Below are 19,711 nucleotides of genomic sequence, written 5' to 3'. Positions count from 1 at the left end.
TTCCTCCTTTTTCCTCCTTTTTCCTCCTTTTTCCTCCTTTTTCCTCCTTTTTCCTCCTTTTTCCTCCTTTTTCCTCCTTTTTCCTCCTTTTTCCTTTCCTTTCCTTTCCTTTCCTTTCCTTTCCTTTCCTTTCCTTTCCTTTCCTTTCCTTTCCTTTCCTTTTTCCTTTGATTTATTTGTTATTATACATAAGTACACTGTAGCTGTCTAAAGGCAAGCCAGAAGAGGGTGTCTGATCTCATTACGGGTGGTTGTGAACCACCATGTGGTTGCTGGAATTTGAACTCAGGACCTCTGGAAGAGCAGTCAGTGCTCTTACCTGCTGAGCCATCTCACCAACCCTCAGCCTTCTTTCTTATTGCAACCTAGGACCTCCAGCGAATAAATAGCATTGTCCACAGTAGTAGTCTGGGCCCTCCCACATCAATCATAAATCAATAAAATACCCCCACAGACTTGTCTACAGGCCAGCATGATGGAGACATTTTTTCCTCATGTTTCCTCTTTTCCAGAAGACCCTAGCTTGTGTTAAGTTAACAAACTAATCATAACAGGTACGAAATACTACTAATTGTTCAATATCTTATATTGAACTTAATCATATTCTTGTATACAAAGAGTAGCTAGTACTAGGAAATTGTTTCATTTTACATAAAATAGCAACTGGTATAAAGTTATGTTATTAAGGTTGATTGGCTGTTCATTTGGCTACTTTTTTATTCTTTATTACATAATTTAGTTTTGGTAATCAGTTAGAGGATATATTTTTTTCTTTCTGTCATATTTGTATCTTGATGATTCTTTAAGTTTTTTTAATCTTAAGATATTCTGACTTTCTTTCAATTAAAAAATTAGAACATTTGCAAAATGTAAAAAGTTTCTCTTGTAAATAGTTTCATATTTAATAGTTATGGATATGTGTGTGTATGTGTATCAAAATAGAGATCAAGGAAAAGGGGTCATTAAATTTTGTGTTGCTATCTCATCATGTCTAGAATTTAGTATGGAGAGAACTAGTGCTTAAAATATAGTGCTGTTTTTCATCTGGGGACTCCAGAGCCTTCCCATCAACTCCTTTCTTCAATAGTGTTGCTGAGTTGTATGTGTTTTAAAGTACACTTTGAAGGTTTTCTTACTTATATGTGCTAGGATCAGGATGAGTTCTCATAAAAGAGAGGGTGAGAGATCTATTAACTAACCAGTGTCAGAATATCTAATATACAGTGTAGAAATACGTGTGTGTGTGTGTGTGTGTGTGTGTGTGTGTTTGGTGTACAAACTTGGGTCTTGTGTCTTAAGTTGTATCTGTTCTTTGAGTGAAAGTGTCCTTAATTATGTCCATTGGTTTATGTTAGTGCTGCATGAACAGGTACATGGCTCAGAGCAGCTCCTCAGTTTATTCCAGGACCTGGGAAGCTGGAATGAAGGATTGCTTATTATTTAGTGTTCGCTGAATTTCCTTTTGAAATGGTCTTGTTACAAAGGTTTTCATAAATACAAATGACCAGATAAATTCAGGATTCCTGGGCTCAGTGGTCTTTGAAGGTAGAGTCTGTGGTTTTGCCTCTGCAGGAAAAGATGGCTCCATTCTTTTGGCATGTTCTAGTAGCTTTACCCTGCTGTTGCCAGTTTATTGACCTCTAATAATCTCCATACACGACACAATGTTGTATTTATTTTATTAAATGTTTTTATCGCATCTACTTCCAGGAGTTGATTCTTACCTTCCGTTATGTGGGTCCTGGGGATCAAACTCTGGTTGTCAGATTTGGTAGCAAGCAACTTTACCCACTGAGCCAAAGTTCATTTGACAGCCCTCAGAGACCATTTTTTAAAAGTCCACTCTGATCTAGATTGGTATTGGAGCCTTACTTGTTGAGGTTTTTGTTGTTGTTGTTGAAAAGATGAGGTGCTTAGTTGAGGGGCTCTCTGCAAACACTATGGCTAGGAGAGTAATGTTCCATGAGACAAGAAGGAAATCCAGTTCAACAGGACTCAGTAGCCGGGCTTGGTTCAAACTTCTAGAGTCTGACACTGAACAGTTTATTTTAGGCATGTTTAAGCACAGGACAATTATGGGGGAAAATAGATTCCTGATGATAATTAATTCTATCCGATGTGTACCTCAAAGCTTAAGACATGCTTTGTAGCACTTGAATCCCTTTACATACAACATGTGACCCTTCCCATAAAGATGGGCTCTATTAACTAAGAAACAATGTTCAAGATAAAGGTCTGGGAAGAATGACTGAGATGAATATAAAACTTTTGTGGAGTCAGCTGAGGCCTGGCTCTGCAGATAGATACACAGATCATCAGGCTATTAACTACATCTACGTCCATTTTTCTCGGCTGAAAACAGGTATACACCTCTTCTTTGAAGAGACAACCCTGCGTGTTAACATTCTTTCCTGAGTTCCCCAGTGCTTATCTCGAGCACAAATACCTCATGCCTTCTAGATTTAGTCAACAAGAGAGGGAGTAAATTGGGGGAGTCAGATTACCCTCAAATCAGTATTTATGCAGTAAACAAAATACACCTGTCCTGGTGTGAATACTTGGGTGAGTATTGTAGTTAAAAAAGATTAAGTTGTAAACTTTGTCCTAATGGAAGAGCTTGTCACTAGTAAAACATTTATTTATAGCTATGTAATAAGCGTTTTTTTAAAATACATATGTGCGTATTTGACTCTTCGGACTCATACTGCATTATGTTCTATAATGTCATTAGAGTGCATATCTTCTCTCCAGATGACTAGAGAGAGGATTTTAGAAATGTTTTTCAAATCTGTGTCTATATCCTACACAGAATGTACTGTTATTACTATGTAATTGGGCACATAATTGAGTCATAAATCATGAAAAAGGTAGTATGGGGTCTGAGGAGGAAATCTTTTGTCTTAGACCAGTGGCTCTGAACTTGTGGGTCACAACCCCTTTGGGGACTAAACAACCCTTTCATACATTGCATATCAGATATCGTTGCTACTATTCAAAACAGGAGCAAAACAGTTATGAAGAAGCAAAGAAAATAATTTTATGGTTGGTGGTCACCATAACATGATGACCTGTATTAAAAGGAAGATTAGGAGCCACTCTCTTAGATTCTGGTCAGTTAAAATTGATTGATTGATTGATTGATTTTTTTTTTTTTTAATTTGTTTGTCCTAGAATTGAGCTGCTCCAGTGAACTATTGCCTATCCACTTTAAGCTTTAGCTACAAAATGTAAAGTAGCACTTTTATTTGAATCATGTATTTCCTTCAGATAAGAATCAGGCAGTACCACTAATCTTAAACACACTGGCACAGTCAACTAAGACAGTACTGCTTAGATTTATCAAGAGAAAGACAATGCATTCTTTACCTTTGGTAGTTTTCAAAAGATATAACTGATGTATGGCAATAATTAGTATCCTGGTTTTACTTACAATTTATTAAAGGTTTACTTTTTATAGTGATTTGTACTTGAAAATTAAGTACTTCTGTAGTCAGTTTTATCACTGGAGTATTTTATTATGCCATTCATTTTAAAGAGAATTGTATTGAAATCATTTTGCTGTTGTAATTAGCTCATTATCCTCAGTATTTCTCAATACCCTTCAGATGTTTGTGTATTTTGCTATACTAATAGTGTCCAGAAATAATTTTATACAAAATTATTGCAAGTTGTAAGCAGTATTTTTTTTTTCTTTTACTCCCAGTGGTACTGAGGATTAAACCTCAAGGCTTTATACATGCTGCATCATTCTAACACTAAACTACATTGTCAGCCTCTTTAAAATGCGGGTTTTGAACTGATGGTGATAAGACATACCTGTCATCCTAGCACTGGGGAGATTGAGGCAGGAGCGTCACTGAGTGTTTAAAGCTAGCCTAGGCTTCAGAATCAAACCCTGTCTCAAAATTGTTCATTTCGTTCGTAATTTTCCATGTCCCCCTCCCCTTTTTGTGACAGGGACTTGTTAAATTGCTCAAATCAGCTTCAAACTTCTGACCCTCCGCCTCAGGTTCTACAGTGATGGGGTTGTAGGGATGAACCACAGACCTTACTAGATAAATTTTAATGTGACAAAAAGTCAAATTGTTTGGGACAGAGAATCCTTAAAGATAGTAAAAGAACTATCAATTATATATATTAACATCTGTGCAGGGAATAATATAATGGCTTTAAATGACTTAGTTGTCGGTTTTTCTATAAAACACTTAGTGACTGCTTCAATAATGTGGATTCCTATAGAGCCACAGTAATGTGAGTTTGTTTATTCAGTGCAAACAAACAAAAGCACTTTATATACTTTCAACACTTTGCTTCAAATAATTCCTGGGCTGTCCTAGATGAGTCTGATGCAATTCGAAGGGAAAATACTTGAAAAGGTAAAGTCTTTGTTTTCTAATTTTAATTCAACAGTTTAGTTATATTGATTATAAGGAATTTGAATGCTGTATTTCAAGATCAAGAGTTGCATTTAGCCTAGCAGAGATTTTTAAAGTGTTTTATTTTTAACAAAGTAGTCATTTAAGACTCAAACTGTATTTTAATGAAATGTTTTAAGAAAAAGATTTTGTGATTTCATTTGCCAGTTTGTTTTGAGTAAGATATGAGAAGGTAGGACTCTTCCCCAGGTCCTTGAAATTCCTTTATTCCATTGGAATAATTGTCTACAATTTCAATGACATTGTCCTCTGGCATCTAATACATTAGGTGCACAATTGCCGGCCCCACTTCACAGTGTATTGAAGGGGAATGTTGTTTTTTCTACTCTCAGTCAGCTCCTAGACCTAGACTATCCGTCTAAGAGGGAAGCTACAGGGCAAGGCTAGGTCACCCTGATCTCCTAGCTGCTTTTCAAAAGAATTATATGGGCAAGTTGGCAAGGTCCCTGCTGTGAGTGAAATCATCTGTCCATCTGAAGAAGAAGATAATCCAACTTACACCTCTAAAGAAAGCTACTGCTAAGGTAAGTGATTGGAATCATGGTCTTACTTTGGGCAAGTGTTTATGTTCTCAGCCAAGATGTCTGTATATTTTGCACTCTGCCATAAATTATTTTCAGTGCACAGCTTAGTAAGAGCAAGTGAAGTGTGTCCCTGTGTGGGAGTCTCACAGTCGTCATTGTATTTTCAGGTTTATTCATAATAAGCCCCAGGTGAATACATTTGTGGCTTTAAAGGCTTTAAAATTTTTTAAAGGCTTTAAGACTTCCCCCCCTATATACAGATAACTTTAATGTTTAGTAGTGTGACTCAGGAAAGTGACTTTATTTAGGAGATTCTGTTGGGAATTTTTCTAAAAATAAAAAAGTATCTGCCTATTTTAACTTAAGTACAACATTTTAGCAAGCATCTAATTTTAATATGAAAACCAGGGAAAGAACACCTGAACCATTCTTAAATATAACTACATATATTTGTCTATCATTTTGGAAGATTTGTTACATTTCTCAGGTCTCATGTGATGTGCGCTTTGTATGAAAAGATGGGATTTGGATTTCCTTTCCCACTATGTTCTAACCTGAACTACATGTATAATTTATCAGTACCCATAGTGCTATTTTATACACAAAAGTTCTGGACAGTTTATTGCTTAGTCTTCTAGATTACACAAAAATTGTTGTTAAGGTTTAAAGTGTACTTTGCCTTTGTACATTTTAAGAAATTTAGATGTGGCACAGCTTTTGGAATAGTCAACAACTAAGAAATGTGTGTTTCTACTCTTGGAAGAATCAATAGGAGTTATACCTGGTTAATAATATAACACTGCTAACAGCCACCATCTATGTCTTGATTCAGTTATTTAGTTATTTTGTCAATCAGATTACTAAGCATATCTATAAATATGTGCCAACATTTAACAAGGGTATATTTTCATAAGATTTTTGAGAAAAAGGCCAGCAGTGGAATCTCTGTCATTCTCCAGCTGATTGGTATGAGTTTATTTCCTGAATGCTGTTGTAAAGGTATCGTGACATTACTGAGGTGGTTCTGACTCTCCACAGAATCTGCGGATGCTACGCAGAAGCTACTGGAGATTAACTTTTGTTCAAAAAGTTACTCTCTGTCTATATGTAAAACTTTAAAATGTTAACAGTATGCAACTTTAGTTTTTTTTCCTTAACTTTTTTCTTTGTGAAATTTTAATACAGGTAGCAAATATTAAATATAATTAAGTATAATAAATGATGATTGAATGGGAGATACTTTGGGGACAGATTTCTGTTTTGTTTTTTTTTTAATTTATTTAACACTGTTATACATTGGTGGTCACTTGTATATTTGGCTTACAAATTATTTTGTTTTTATTACCAACATTTTCTCACAGTTTTAGATATGTCTCTCCCCCCCCCCCCCCCGAGACAGGGTTTCTCTGTGTAGCCCTGGCTGTCCTGGAACTCACACTGTAGACCAGGCTGGCCTCGAACTCAGAAATCTGCCTGCTTCTGCCTCCCGAGTGCTGGGATTAAAGGCGTGCGCCACCACGCCCGGCTATGTCTCAGTTTTTAATCAATGGAAATAGTACAGTACTTTTGGGATTTAAATTTATTTTTCTTAATATGTTTTATTTATTTATTTTTGGGTGGGGCATGGACTTGGGCAAGAACAACTTGCGGGCATCAGTTTTCATCCTCTACCATGTGGTCCCAAGGCCTGAACCCAGGTCATCAGGCTTGTCAGCAGGTGCTTTTAGCCTCTGAGCCATCTTACCATATTTCCTAATTCTAGTAGGCTCCAAAATTTAAGTGTTCTTTATAAGGAAGTTAGTGTGTTAAAATATAGAAAATAAGTGAATTAGAAGTCTGTTTCATTTGTATTAGTGGACATTGGAGATTAGAAGGGAAAATTCAGGTTATTACTAGAATAATGAGCATGCTTTTAGATATTCAGTTATATGACATTAAAAGCAAGAGTTAGTTTGCTTTTTTTTTTCACATGTTGACACAATATATGTATAATGTTGCAGTCATCATTCAGCATCATGATCATTGAACCACTATATCCCTTTTGAGTGCAATGGGCCTTTACCAGCCAGCATCATGATCTGAACTACAACATCACTGTAGAGTACAGTGGACACGTACATTCACTGTAACTTTATTCCAGGCAAATTTCTCTATAGAGCTTAAGTTTTGTGATCATCATATTTACTTTATAATTTGAGTTCTTATTCAAAGTTGGTAGTTAGAAAAGGTACTAATATAAAGCATATGTATTGCTTACATGTTGTAATAGATGTTAGAGATACAATTAAATTTAGACATACTCAGAGATGACAGAAACCAACCAAACCAACCAACCAAACAAAAGACAACCAAAAAGCAGGAAAATATTCCAAAGAGAAAGCAGTATTTTAAGGAGAAAGTTCTTGTACCACCTGTCTGCCTGAGACAAGCAGATGGCCAGTTGTGTAATATTTTGTCCTTTGTAACTGTGTAAACATTGTCTATTGGTATGCAATGTAAAAGTATTATTTAAATAGCTTACTTTTTGTACAAAGTTTTTGAAAATGTATGTGAATTTTATACATGCATAAACTTGCATTGGAGTAGCCACATTTTAAGGGCTCGGTGTCAGTGATTAATGGCTGTCATCTTGGATAGTATGGCTCTAGAACTTTCAGATCAAAGCTTTTAGTTTCATGGAAGCCTCTGATTTCCAGGTCTGTCTATTTCCTTTCATCTTCAATCTTAAGGAGTCATATTCCTTCCCTATAAATGCTAAAGCACTTATCACAATTATAAATTGTACTGCCATAAGAAAATTATACTTGTCCATTTGCTTGTGTTTGCAGTGAGTACCTACCCATAGCTGAAGTCAGGCTGTGTGTACCTGACTAGACTAACAGGAACTGCTTTTGGAGGAACCTGTGCAGAGGCATACATTTTTAAAACTAGGCACAAAATTCTCAAATAATGTTCTGTGGTTTTAATTATAAGTTGCTCAATTCTAATGGTGTTTTCTTAAATATTGTTCTGCAAGCTGCCCTATGTTTTTAGTTATTTAATAGATTTGTAAAAGAACTTTAATAATTCAAAGTCTTTTGAATTTTTAAAGGATTCTGTGGATGTGAATGAAAGGATGAAGGTTTTCAGATAGAACTTTCTTAGAATAACTTTAAAAAGAGCATTTAACATAAATTTGATTAAAAAAAATGAACCGTGTGATTCACAGCATGATTACTTAAAGTCAAAAACTTACATTTTGGAGCTGGAGCAGTGAGTCACTAGTTAAGGGAATTTGTTGCTCTTGCAGAGTGCCTGGTTTGATTCCCAGCACTCACATGATGGCCCAGAACCATCTGTAATTCCAGTTCTAGGGGATGCAAATTCCCTGTCTGGCATGTATGTGATTCATATTATATATACAGGCAAAATACTTTACGTTCAGCTATTAAAGAGGAGAACATCATGAATTTTGCAGGCAAATGAATGGAACTAGAAAATATCATCTTGAGTGAGGTAACCCAGTCCCATAAGGACATACATGGTATATACTCAATGAAAAGTGGATATTAGCCAAAAATACAGAATACCCATGATACAATCCACAAACTATCTGGTGAAACCTTCTAATGTATATACATACACTAATAAGATATATAAATCTAAAATGAAATTGCATTTTGACCCCATTTTAAACAATTAGAGGTTGGGTAGTCTTGTAGTCTTGTCTCTGAGAGAAATTAAATACCCCTAATTTGGGTAAGCTAATACTTTTAAAGGCTAAGATTTCATTGTGAAGTTGATATCTTAAGTGTAACTTGAAATTATAGTAGACATTCATTAATTAAAGGTGGCCAGTGAGGGGCATTTGGGGCAAAGGAACAGCACATACAGACACAGGAATAACTCTTCATGGTTCTCACATGAAATCAGAGAGAAGTAATTCAGTCTAGCTTCAGAGAAGTTTGCACAGCTTGTAGTTGGTTTGTGTTGTCATAATAACACAATCAGAAATGACAGACAACATCTCATGATGAGCACATATTTGGGAATACTATATTAGAATTTTGAGGTCCTCCTGCTTTGTAACAACCATTTTGCTTTGTGATTCCTAACCCACCCCTTGGACATGTGAATTAATCCCTTTGAGGTAGTTTTCTCATGAATTTGTTGCCTCCTACCATTTCTTCCTTTAAAGATGTCAGTGTCAAAGCTTTGCTGTACTTGGTGAGCAAATTACAGTACATAGTTTCTTTAAAGGAAACAGCAATCATAGTTCATCCAGAACATAGTATCCCCTTATTCTTTGCCTGAGACCAAAATGATGGAAGGGAATTCTGACAAATATAAGCAGTGAGATAGAGTTTACAGTTAAAAAGTTAATGAACATGCCTGGCTCACTGTGAAAGTATGGAGTTGAGAGTACAGTGTGTACTTTTAACTCTACCTCCTAGCTCTTTCAACCCTTGCTGTTTTCCTTTAGCCCCATCTACAAAGACAGAAGGGAATGACGAACAAGGCACAAGACTGGTAGACTCCTTCAATGATTGTTCATTGATGTATCTAAGCTTTAGTAAATTTTAATGAGAACTAATATATAGTAAGCTCATTATTAATTATCAAAGGATATGTTTTCTGAAGTAAAGTTGATTCTGATTGAAATCATTTGGTCATCCTTCAGTGTATGCCAAGCTTTTACTGTAAATTATTTCATTTGTAATAGTGGCTTAATCCTGCTCTATGATTTTATTACTACAAAAGATTAAGAATTAGTTTTAAAAGATTGGATATAGTTGGGAATGGTGGTTCACACTATAATTCAAGCATTAAAAGAGGCTGAAGCAGGGCAACTTCAAGGAGTTTGAGCCCAGCTTGAGTTTAAGGTCTAAGGGGTGAAAAAAATTGTATTTGCATTGAGGTTTCAATTTTAGTTTGCATAATAGTCTATTTTTTACTTTATTGACAGAATTTAAGAAATAACACTGAAGTCCATATAGAGTAGTCTGTTGATGAATAATATTACCAGGAACCAGCATTATGATTTAGTTTGATGAACCTTGAAACCATATCTTGTTTTGTGTTACTTAAGAAAATCATAGGGGCCAAAGCTGAAGTTAAAAGCGTCTCAAAATTGTGGTTTGGTGGACTTTCATCATAGTCACTTCTATGCTTTACTTCTAGCAAAGTTACATATGGCCCAAAATAGGTTAGTTCTTTGTATGCTGTATCATAGATAAAAAAAAAATATACTTGATCAGTGTTAAATTTCACTTATTTTTAAATAAGATTTCCTAATTATATTTTATTCTTAAAATTAATTTTGGTAGCCTTGCCTTTTCAAAGACAGGGTTATGGGGATTTGTTAAAGAACTAATGTTTTGTTTAAACCAATTAAAATGTTTGTTTTCCCACATAGATTTGAATTCTGTGAACCCGCATTTGTGGTGGGTAATTGCCTTCAGATAGCTTCTGACAGCCATCAGTATGATCGAATTTACTGTGGTGCTGGAGTCCAGAAAGACCACGAAAACTACATGAAGATCTTACTCAAAGTTGGGGGCATATTGGTCATGCCTATAGAGGATCAGGTACTTTTACTGTCCTGCATTTGTCACAGGACAGTTGTAACATTGGGGATTAGGACTCTGACAGGGAAAGATAGATTGTAACTTTAAAGAAGAAACATTTTTATAGATCTGTTTATGTATGTGCATAGAAAGAAGCTTGAAAGAGATCCTTAAATATTTTAAGCCAAGCAGATGTAGAGAGGAAGTATGATAGGATACTAGAGTTCACTTGAGGAGTCACCCTCACCCAGTCAGCCAAGCTCCTCATTTGAATGCATACCCTCTACTTGTAACATGTCAACTCTGGTGCGTGGCTAGCTTCAAGTGCTTAGCTTCATAAATAAAACGAGCCTTTTAAAAAAACCAAACCAAACCAAACCCAACTTTATTGAGGGGCTGGAAAGTTGGCTCAGTAGATAAGAATGCTAAAATTATTAGAAATGTTTTTGGGAGGACCAGGGATGTGTTTGAATTGTAGAGGGCTTGACTCCCAGGTAAGGCTATGAACTCTCACTGGCAACACATGTATACAGAAAAATTGGGCATGCCTGGCTCAGTGTGATGGTGTGGCGATGAGAGCCAGTGCACACTGTGTTTAACACACATCCACACAGTGACATGGACCTTACTTGATTGACCTGAGCATTTTTGAAGTTTACACCTAAAATTGCTGACTAGTTTGGCTTCCTTTAATGATGTGTTGGAAAAGATGTTTTTCTTGAGTAAGGATCTTGTTTTATAACTCAAGCTAACCTGCAGTGTAGAACATTGATGTCTTAGTTCATGCATAGTGGGATTATAGACATTTGAAAATTAGAGATGTTTACTGAGTTAATATGCTTCTTTTTGTGATTATTTAAAGCATTAAACTACATTTATCATGTATGTGTTGGTGTATGTGGGCATGCCACGGAACACATTTGGAAGTCAAAAGACAATTTGTAAGAGTTGTTTTTTCCTTTGGCATGTGAGTCTCAGGGATGAAACCCTGGTGACATGTTTGGCAGCAAGCATTCTTAAAGGGAGCCATCTCTCTGGCTCTATTTGTGGTGTGAAATTAAGGTTATAATTAGAGTCTCTTATCCCTGTTATAGAAGAGCATAAAGTAAGTTCACTGGTATAGTCCTCCTAAGAGTACTCTAACCAAATGACTGAACCTATGTCAGACGTTTATTTAGGGAGGCAGTATTGTGGACAGATCTGTAGGGATACTTGTAGAAGCTTATAGAAGCTGGGTATAACATAGAGACTTAGTCTGTCCATATTTGGGTATTCCTTTTGTATTGAAACATCTATCTTGGAACTAGAGATACATGGCTCACCTGTTAAGAATGTTTTTTTGTGCAGTCATAGGGCAAGAGCTAGGATCCAGATTCAATTAACAAGCTGGTTGTTGGGCAGATGTCTGTAACTCCAGCTTTCACTTGTGGTTTCCACACGTGTGCATGTGCACATACTCAGTGAGGTCCTTCCCAGACCACATGTGTGTAAATCCTTTTTGAAAGTTCATCTTCAGTGGCATATATACATAACTTTATTCATTGTGAATTTCTTACATACAACTATAGGCATTCTAAAATTAGAGATGTTTGCTGAATTAAGCACTTTGATCTTATTCAGTCTCTAAATACCCCCTCTCCATCGCAGATTCTCCTCCCAGTGACTCCGTCCCAACCTCATGTCTTTTCTTTTTTTAATGACTCAGGAGTCCAATTAGTGCTGTTCTTATACATGTGTGTATAGCATCATTCACTGGAGGATGGTCAGTCTAACAAGGACTCCATCCCTAAGGGAAACTGATTTTCGTTTTTCTAGCAGGCATCATCTATCAATAGATACCTCAGCTGTGGGTGGGGCCTTATGAGGCCTTCCTGGATAGAAATGCTGAAATTTTGATCATCAACTGCTATGCGCCCATGGGTGCCATGGCCTTGTCATGTCAAGAAAACACCATTTTGTAGTAGTGTTGTATGATCTCTGACTCTTACACTTTTTCTGTCCTCTTTTTTGGGGGATGTTCCCCGAGCATTGGGAAGGTGTGATGTAGATGTCCTGTTTATGGCTGAGTACTCCACAAACACTTACTCTCTGGAGTTTGACAAATTGTGAGTCTCTGATAAGGTCTGAGAACATTATTCATGATGGAGAGTTGATTACTAGGTCTATTTAGTCAGATAATAGTAGTAGGGTCTCCCCCTGGGTTCGGTAAGCTCAGACTTAAAGTAGCAGGCATGCATTTCCTGTGGAGTCCATGGTAGATTTCTTGTGTTATAATACATAATTAAGTAGAAATATCTTGGTTGCATTTAAATGTTAACTTCTCATTGGCAATTATTCTTGTAAAAATTTGACATTAAAGTAATTGAATTGCTTCTTTTTTGTTTCACTCCAAATAGTTGACACAGATTATGCGGACTGGACAGAACACTTGGGAAAGTAAAAATATCCTTGCGGTTTCCTTTGCACCACTAGTACAGCCTAGTAAGAATGATAATGGCACGCCGGACTCTGTGGGGCTCCGTAAGTAGATCTTTGAACCCAGAATGAGTTGTCACTGATGGCATTTAGTAGATCATATATATGATTAGAACAAATGGAATATGGCAGTAATGCAATGAGTAGGTTGATTATTCTTAATTTAGAAAAAAATAAGTCAAGTCTTTATGTAGTATGGGGCACTGTATCTTCCTTCCAAGAAACTTCCAAGAAGAATCGGATCATACCAACTGTAAACTTACTAGTTTGTAATGTGGTAGGAAGTAGCTGTGGTGTTATAGAGTACACTTAGATGCAGCACAATTCAGACACCAAGTCAATACAGAAAACAACATTTTATTGTAATCCGCTCCTACTGATCAATCAGGGATGTAGAGACTTGTGAGATGAACTGCAATTCCCACCCCAGCCCCTCAGCCAGAATGTTACAGAACTTTTAAGCCTGAAAACCACAAACATCTGTGCCAAGTTACAGTTACGTTTTTCTACCAGTCAGAATTCAGGGAAAGGAAACTTTCCTAGGGACATTTCCCTACGGGATACACTTACCCTGTTCTCAGTGGTTGGTTTATTCAACTGTGGCAGGGCAACTTGCCTAGCACTCATGTCTCAACCTGCCCTCCAGGATGTCAGTTACCCAGGCACATGTCTCTTTCTCTACCAAACAGGATGTCAGTTACCTAGGGAGGTTTGGGAACTTTATTTGACCCCTATTCAAAATGGAAAGTTCACTCAAAATGACTTCAGTTTGGTTCCTCCTCATAGTAGAAGAGCATCTAGTCTAAGGGTAGTAGGAAGGAAGGCCTGTCCGCTACTGCTCCATGGTCTGAATTATGATGAGAATGCTGTCAGAGACCCTACTTGGCCAAGTGTTCATGGCAGCGTCATTTCCCTCCCCTCCCCTCCCCTCCCCTTCCCTCCCCCTCTTTTTGAGTCAGGGTCTCCTGTTCACTGTAAAGCCAAGGATGGCCTTGCACTCATATTCTTCATGCCTCTACCTTCTGAGTGCTGAAACTGTAGGCAAGCCCACTTTCCAAGATAGTGACTATAGAAGAAGGTGTTAGACTCATGAAGAACATGAGTAGTTCAAGATCAAGAACATGTTTGGTGCCTGTGGAGGATGGATCATCACCTGGACAGTGGGCAAGGAGACTAGTTATTGTGAGGATAGCTTATGTGGGTATGGATAGAATTGTTTGAAGGCAGAAAAATACCACAACGTGAGGAATGTGAGTGGAGGAAAAGGAATTGGTTTTCCCTTTGATGACTAGCTGAGTATGTTTGTGTTACATTGTTTGGAAGGAAGGGAAGAGAGTGTGGACATTTTCTTTGGGATATGTTTGAGTTGCCTATGAGTTTATAAGTGTCAGGAAGCTTTTCAGTCCAAAACCTACTAAATAACTGAAATATCAGTACAGAATCTTCATTGTAAAAGATGGTGTCTGAAGCTGTGCTTGGACAACAAATAGATTAAATTATCCAAGGAAAGTAGAGATAGAGGTAGGAAGACAGATTTGAGTTGGACCTGTTACCCACAAATTTAAGATAAAATATTAAGATTCCTTAGTAAAGATGGGATCTAAGTATATGAGATGTTGGAGACCAAGAAAAATAGTCTCAAGGAGCGTGTGGTAGGCATTTGATCTGATCCTTGAGAAAGAAAGGGAAACTACTATTAACTAGCTTGGAGTATATCATAGTTTTGTTAACCATTAAATAAAACTTTACTACAGATGAACCTCTGATTTAATTTGCTTTTATTTCATAGGAATCTGGGTTTATACAGAAAACATTTTATTCTTAGTACTTGTTTGATTTTCTTTTTTTTTGTTTTGTCTTTTTGTTTGTTTTGTTTTGTGTTTTGATTTTCTTTTTAATCATCTGACATTGGAACTAAATGCTTTGCCTAGTATGTGACCTGTAATAATGGTTAGTAAAAAGCAGTTGGGAGTCTTGGGAAATTTACTACCTGTTTGATCCACTTCCTTAGTTCTTAGCATTTGAGGGATGATGAACTCCGAGGTCAGATACCTTCATGATTGTGTGTCACAGCTCACTTAACCCAGCAGGATCAGTGAGAGGGAAGGGGCTTAGATTTGCATAGTTGTGCTACATCTGTCCACCCAGTTACAGGAAGCATACACATGAGTGAGCAGAGCCTAGCTGTTGTATATGGGTTTTATGGCAGCATCAGAGACATAGGTAGCCAAAGGTTTTTTTTTTTATTTATTTTTTTTTTTTTGTTTTTTTTTCCCCCACACACAAACCACAAGCTATTTCAGGGGAAATTAAGAGAGGTGGACTCTGAGATCTTTGGGTCCTGTGGGAAGTATCATTCTCTGGGTGTGTCGTTGGCTTAAAGGTTTCTTCACCTGGACCCTATCGAGTGCTATGGAGACATAGTGACTACTTTTAAGGATTTATAAAGTTCTTCCATCTTGACTTTGTGTTTCTATTTTCATCTCATTTAGAAAGAGGTTAAGCTCTCAGTTCTGAAAATTTTTAAAATTTTCATAATTTAGAAAATATTCTGAACCAACCTTTTAAAAATGCTTACTGGCTATTGGGTAATAACAATGTACAAGAGACAAACCACATAAAAATATCTACATAAAACAGGAAAACAAAAGATAAGAGCAATTAAAGAATAAAAGGAGACTCAGTCTTATAGATATTTGAAGTGACTGGGCTGCAGCATTCACATCCTTCTAGACTACTGAAATCAGGAATATGTGCTGGCTGTCTAGCACCTGACTCAAATGAGAATTGTCACTTATACATGGTTTATAGTTGTTTGATGCCGTCTGCATACTCGTGTCATTCTGTACTAACTAAAGTACTAGTTAATGGAAGAAATAGTGATATAACGCCATTTTCCCTTCCTCCCATTTTTCAGACAGAATTGTGACTATTTTTTGATACTTTGGGTCCTCATAGCCCCGTGGAAAGTAATAAAACCCTCTGTGGCACACACTGCCCACGCTGGTGTTCTTACACAGCAGGTGCTTTGTGTATAAGCGCACTTCTTTCTATTAGGCTTTGCAGCAGCCCTGGAAGCACTTTACTCAAGAAAGCTTCACATTCCTCTTTCTCTGACATGTCCTTTAGGTTAGTGTTTATGTGTCTTAGCTCTAAGTATGATTACATGCTAACAGTGTAACTGATAATTGGCATGAACACTGTGCTGCAGGTTATCAGTTTTCATTCCCCATTACAAAAATAGAAACGGTAAATAAGACAGATAGCTATTGGATATTTGTTGGATTATATATGAATATAAACTAGAAATAAACTTAGCAAGGGCTAGCAAGAAGGTTCAGTGGCTACAGATAATATTTGTAGAACAAGCCTAATGACTAGCATTTGATCCCAGGAACCCACAGTAGAAGGACAAAATCAACTCCCAAAAGCTATCCTCTGGCCTCCATGCGTGTGCTGTGGTATGTGGATATCCACATGCAAACGCACACCATCATTGAACACACAGTAGGGGGAAAAATACAAAATAAAAAAAATAAAAAACGAGGGAAGGAAGACAGTGAATTAGGATCATTTGCAATGTACAGGGTCAAACTAAAAGAATCCATCTTCCCCCTGAAATGCATTTTCAATAAAAGTAATTTAAGTGGGGATGGAAGAGGGAGAGAGTTGATGAAATGGGATTGGCATCAAGATAGTTGCTAATCTCAGAGCCAGGATATATTTTCTATATTAACTCAATCTGTATATAAACAACTGTCTCCGAAAGCAAATTGAGAATTCTGGGAGTTGCTTCTCCCTGTCTTTGTACAATAATCATACAATGAAAAGGTTTTAAAAATTGTTACTTGCTAAAATTCTGTGGAAGAATAAAGAATAAATTTTCTTTCTGTTAAGTCACAGTATTTGTTTGTAAAACATTACAATAGGCTAGAACATTGGTCCCAAATCCCGTAAGAACAATACCCTTATAAACCCTGTGCTAAATCGATGTAGTAACAATAAATTACTGCACATATTCAGTAGCTTATTAAAATAGAGATACAATTTTTCTTGTGATTTATCACAATTTTTATTTGACTTAAATCATATTTCTTTCCATTGTTTTATGTGGCATGTGGTTTATGTACATATAAAAACTGTAGGAATATGATTTAAAATTTCCAAAAGAAGAGTGGGTATATTTAAGTTCAGGGCAATGAATGCAGTAATTAGAACATTTTATCACATTGGTTTCTGTGGACTCAGTCCTTTAAAAATATTTATATTTGAAGTCATGTTGGGGTTTTTTTTTTGTTTGTTTATTTGTTTTTTTTAAAGGAAAAGTAGAATTTTTTTTGGTATGGTTCAACCTAAATAAATGACTTTTCTCGATCTTTCCCTTTTTTTGTTTGTTGTTGTAATTGATTATTTTTGTGAGATGGTGTGTCACTCAGTAGCTTTGGCTGGAAAGATATAGACTTTTAAAAGAAAAGGGTTTTTATATTTATTTTAAATTCGTGTGACTGTTTTGCCTGTATATATACATGCACAACATGTACATACCTGGTCCCTCAGAGGCCAGAAGTAGGCATTAGATCATTTGGAACTGGAGTTCCAAATGGTTATGATCAACACTGCACCTCCTACCCCACAATCCCCATATAACTTAAACAAACAACAGTATTAATAATAGAGTGAAATCTCTCATGAGCTTACCATTTTGTCTTTATCCTGTTTCTAAATTATTATTCTTCCAGAGACTATACATACCTATAAATAACAACATGGACATTTACCTCATTTTACTACACTTCACACCCTGCTCAGTGTGCATTAAGTCATTATGTATTAAGCATTCTCAAAGCAGGTTTTAATAGTTTTATGTTTTCTAAAGTTTATGAAGAAATGTGCAGTATATAATGGTTTCTTTTTTGTGTTTGTTTGTAGCCCCATGTGCTGTCAGGAATCTCCAAGACTTGGCTCGTATTTACATTCGACGTACACTTAGAAACTTCATAAATGATGAAATGCAGGCCAAGGGGATTCCACAAAGGGCTCCACCCAAGAGGAAAAGAAAGAGAGTTAAACAGAGAATTAATACTTACGTATTTGTGGGTAATCAGCTTATCCCTCAGCCTCTAGACAGTGAAGAGGATGAAAAAATGGAAGAAGAGAGCAAAGAAGAAGAGGAGAAAGATCACAGTGAAGCCGTGAAGCGTGAGGAGCCACCCCACAACCTACTGAGGGAGAAGATAATGAAGCTGCCACTCCCAGAGTCTTTAAAGGCTTACTTGACATATTTTCGAGACAAATAACTTAAACAAGGAAGAATGCCTACTGATAAACTCCCTTACTCTTGTAAATGTAATATTAATTAGGAGTTAGAGAATTACTTCATTAGAATGAATTATTGCAGAAAAAAGCCTAAGTTATTTCTCTTAATAACAGAAATGATGTATTCAGTGATTTGAAAGAGTCTCTTTCCTAAAAGTCTATTTTTCTTAAATCTTGAAGAATTACTGTTTTGATCTCAAAGTGGAATGGGTCATTGGTAAGAACTTTGTATACAGTACTCTCTTTCTGGTTCTTCATGGATTTGTAGTATTGGCGATTGAATTTCATTCTATAAGAGGTTGATACATTGTCACATATATAGGCTTATTTAAATTGCAGTTTGCATTTCTGTTATTCGAGCTTGCTTATCTAATAAGGAAAGCAAATGCTTGTAGACCTACTTACCTTACTTTTGTTCTAGACATATTCCGGGCAACATATGAGTGCAATACTAATTCAAGATACTGAATAATTTAGCTTTAAAAACCACAGACTTCATGAAATTTTACAGACCTGAAACTTAAGCTTTTGAATCTATTGCCAAAAGGCATGGGGAAATTTTTTGCTTCTCTCATAGAGATTTTAAGAGCACAGCTAGTGAATGTTAAAGTAGGAAGTGGCTACTTGACACAACTAGTTTGTATGGGCCCTTTGTGTTCTCAGTATTTAAAGATAATGAGGTTATCTTAACTGTAGAATTTTAAGCGGTAGTATATTTAGGATTGCTTTTCTATAAATAACTATAAAGTATTAGATATGAAAAGGCATTCACTGTCCCATTTGCCTCTAAATGCAGACAGTGAGTAAGTCACATTAAGTGACCACCACTTCTTAGGGACCTCCAGCAGCAGGGGGAATTTTATGGTCAGTTGAGGCATTTTAGCAGTGGAACTTTTCATTGAGTAGATATTTATCTTTGACAAGGTAGGCCACACTGGTCTCATCTTCTCTGAATCTTTCTAATATAAATAGTCATGGAAGTTGTACGTAGATGCGTTTGTATTAAAATTTGCTTCAGAATCAGAGTGGGATCTCTGGGACCCATACCAAGCTCATTTGCCTTCATTCTGTATTTTGTTTCTTTGATAAAATGATAATGATTTTCACTTTTTGCTTAATACTACATTCTTAAGCTACATAGGGTATCAGTGATACAACAGGCAGTGCATGTAATTACTAGTTCTTTCTTCCTGGTAGGGCCTGCACGGTTATTCCCTGTTAAGAAGCTGTGGGATGTGACCTACTTACTGCTTACCATCACACGGAAGGGAAGATTTCAAGTATCTCACTTATTCCCACCACATCACNATCAGAGCAGCCTCTCAGATTTACATAAGGAAATACAATCATGATGATTCAAATAGTTTATAACTCAGGTTCAATAATTCTGTGTAGGCGATCAGTTAAAACAGTT

The 19,711-nt window shown here is 36.4% G+C and overlaps 1 protein-coding gene across 2 annotated transcripts in view; it reads left to right on the top strand.

Moving 5' to 3' along the window:
• The window catches only part of Pcmtd1 (protein-L-isoaspartate (D-aspartate) O-methyltransferase domain containing 1), a 72,169-nt gene extending 52,465 nt beyond the window's left edge, over positions 1–19,704 (top strand). For both annotated transcript variants that reach the window (XM_029533300.1, XM_021222189.2), the window contains 3 exons: positions 10,356–10,527; positions 12,903–13,026; positions 17,911–19,704. In XM_029533300.1, coding sequence (XP_029389160.1) covers positions 10,474–10,527; positions 12,903–13,026; positions 17,911–18,278 — 546 coding nt within the window. In that variant the 5' untranslated portion in view covers positions 10,356–10,473 and the 3' untranslated portion in view covers positions 18,279–19,704. The remainder of the gene's footprint in view (positions 1–10,355; positions 10,528–12,902; positions 13,027–17,910) is intronic.
• The last annotated feature ends 7 nt before the right edge of the window (positions 19,705–19,711 follow it).

Source organism: Mus pahari, chromosome 22, assembly GCF_900095145.1.
Source record: "Mus pahari chromosome 22, PAHARI_EIJ_v1.1, whole genome shotgun sequence".
NCBI lineage: Eukaryota > Metazoa > Chordata > Mammalia > Rodentia > Muridae > Mus > Mus pahari.
Note: the sequence above shows the minus strand (reverse complement) of the source record. Positions and strands in the feature narration are given on the sequence as shown.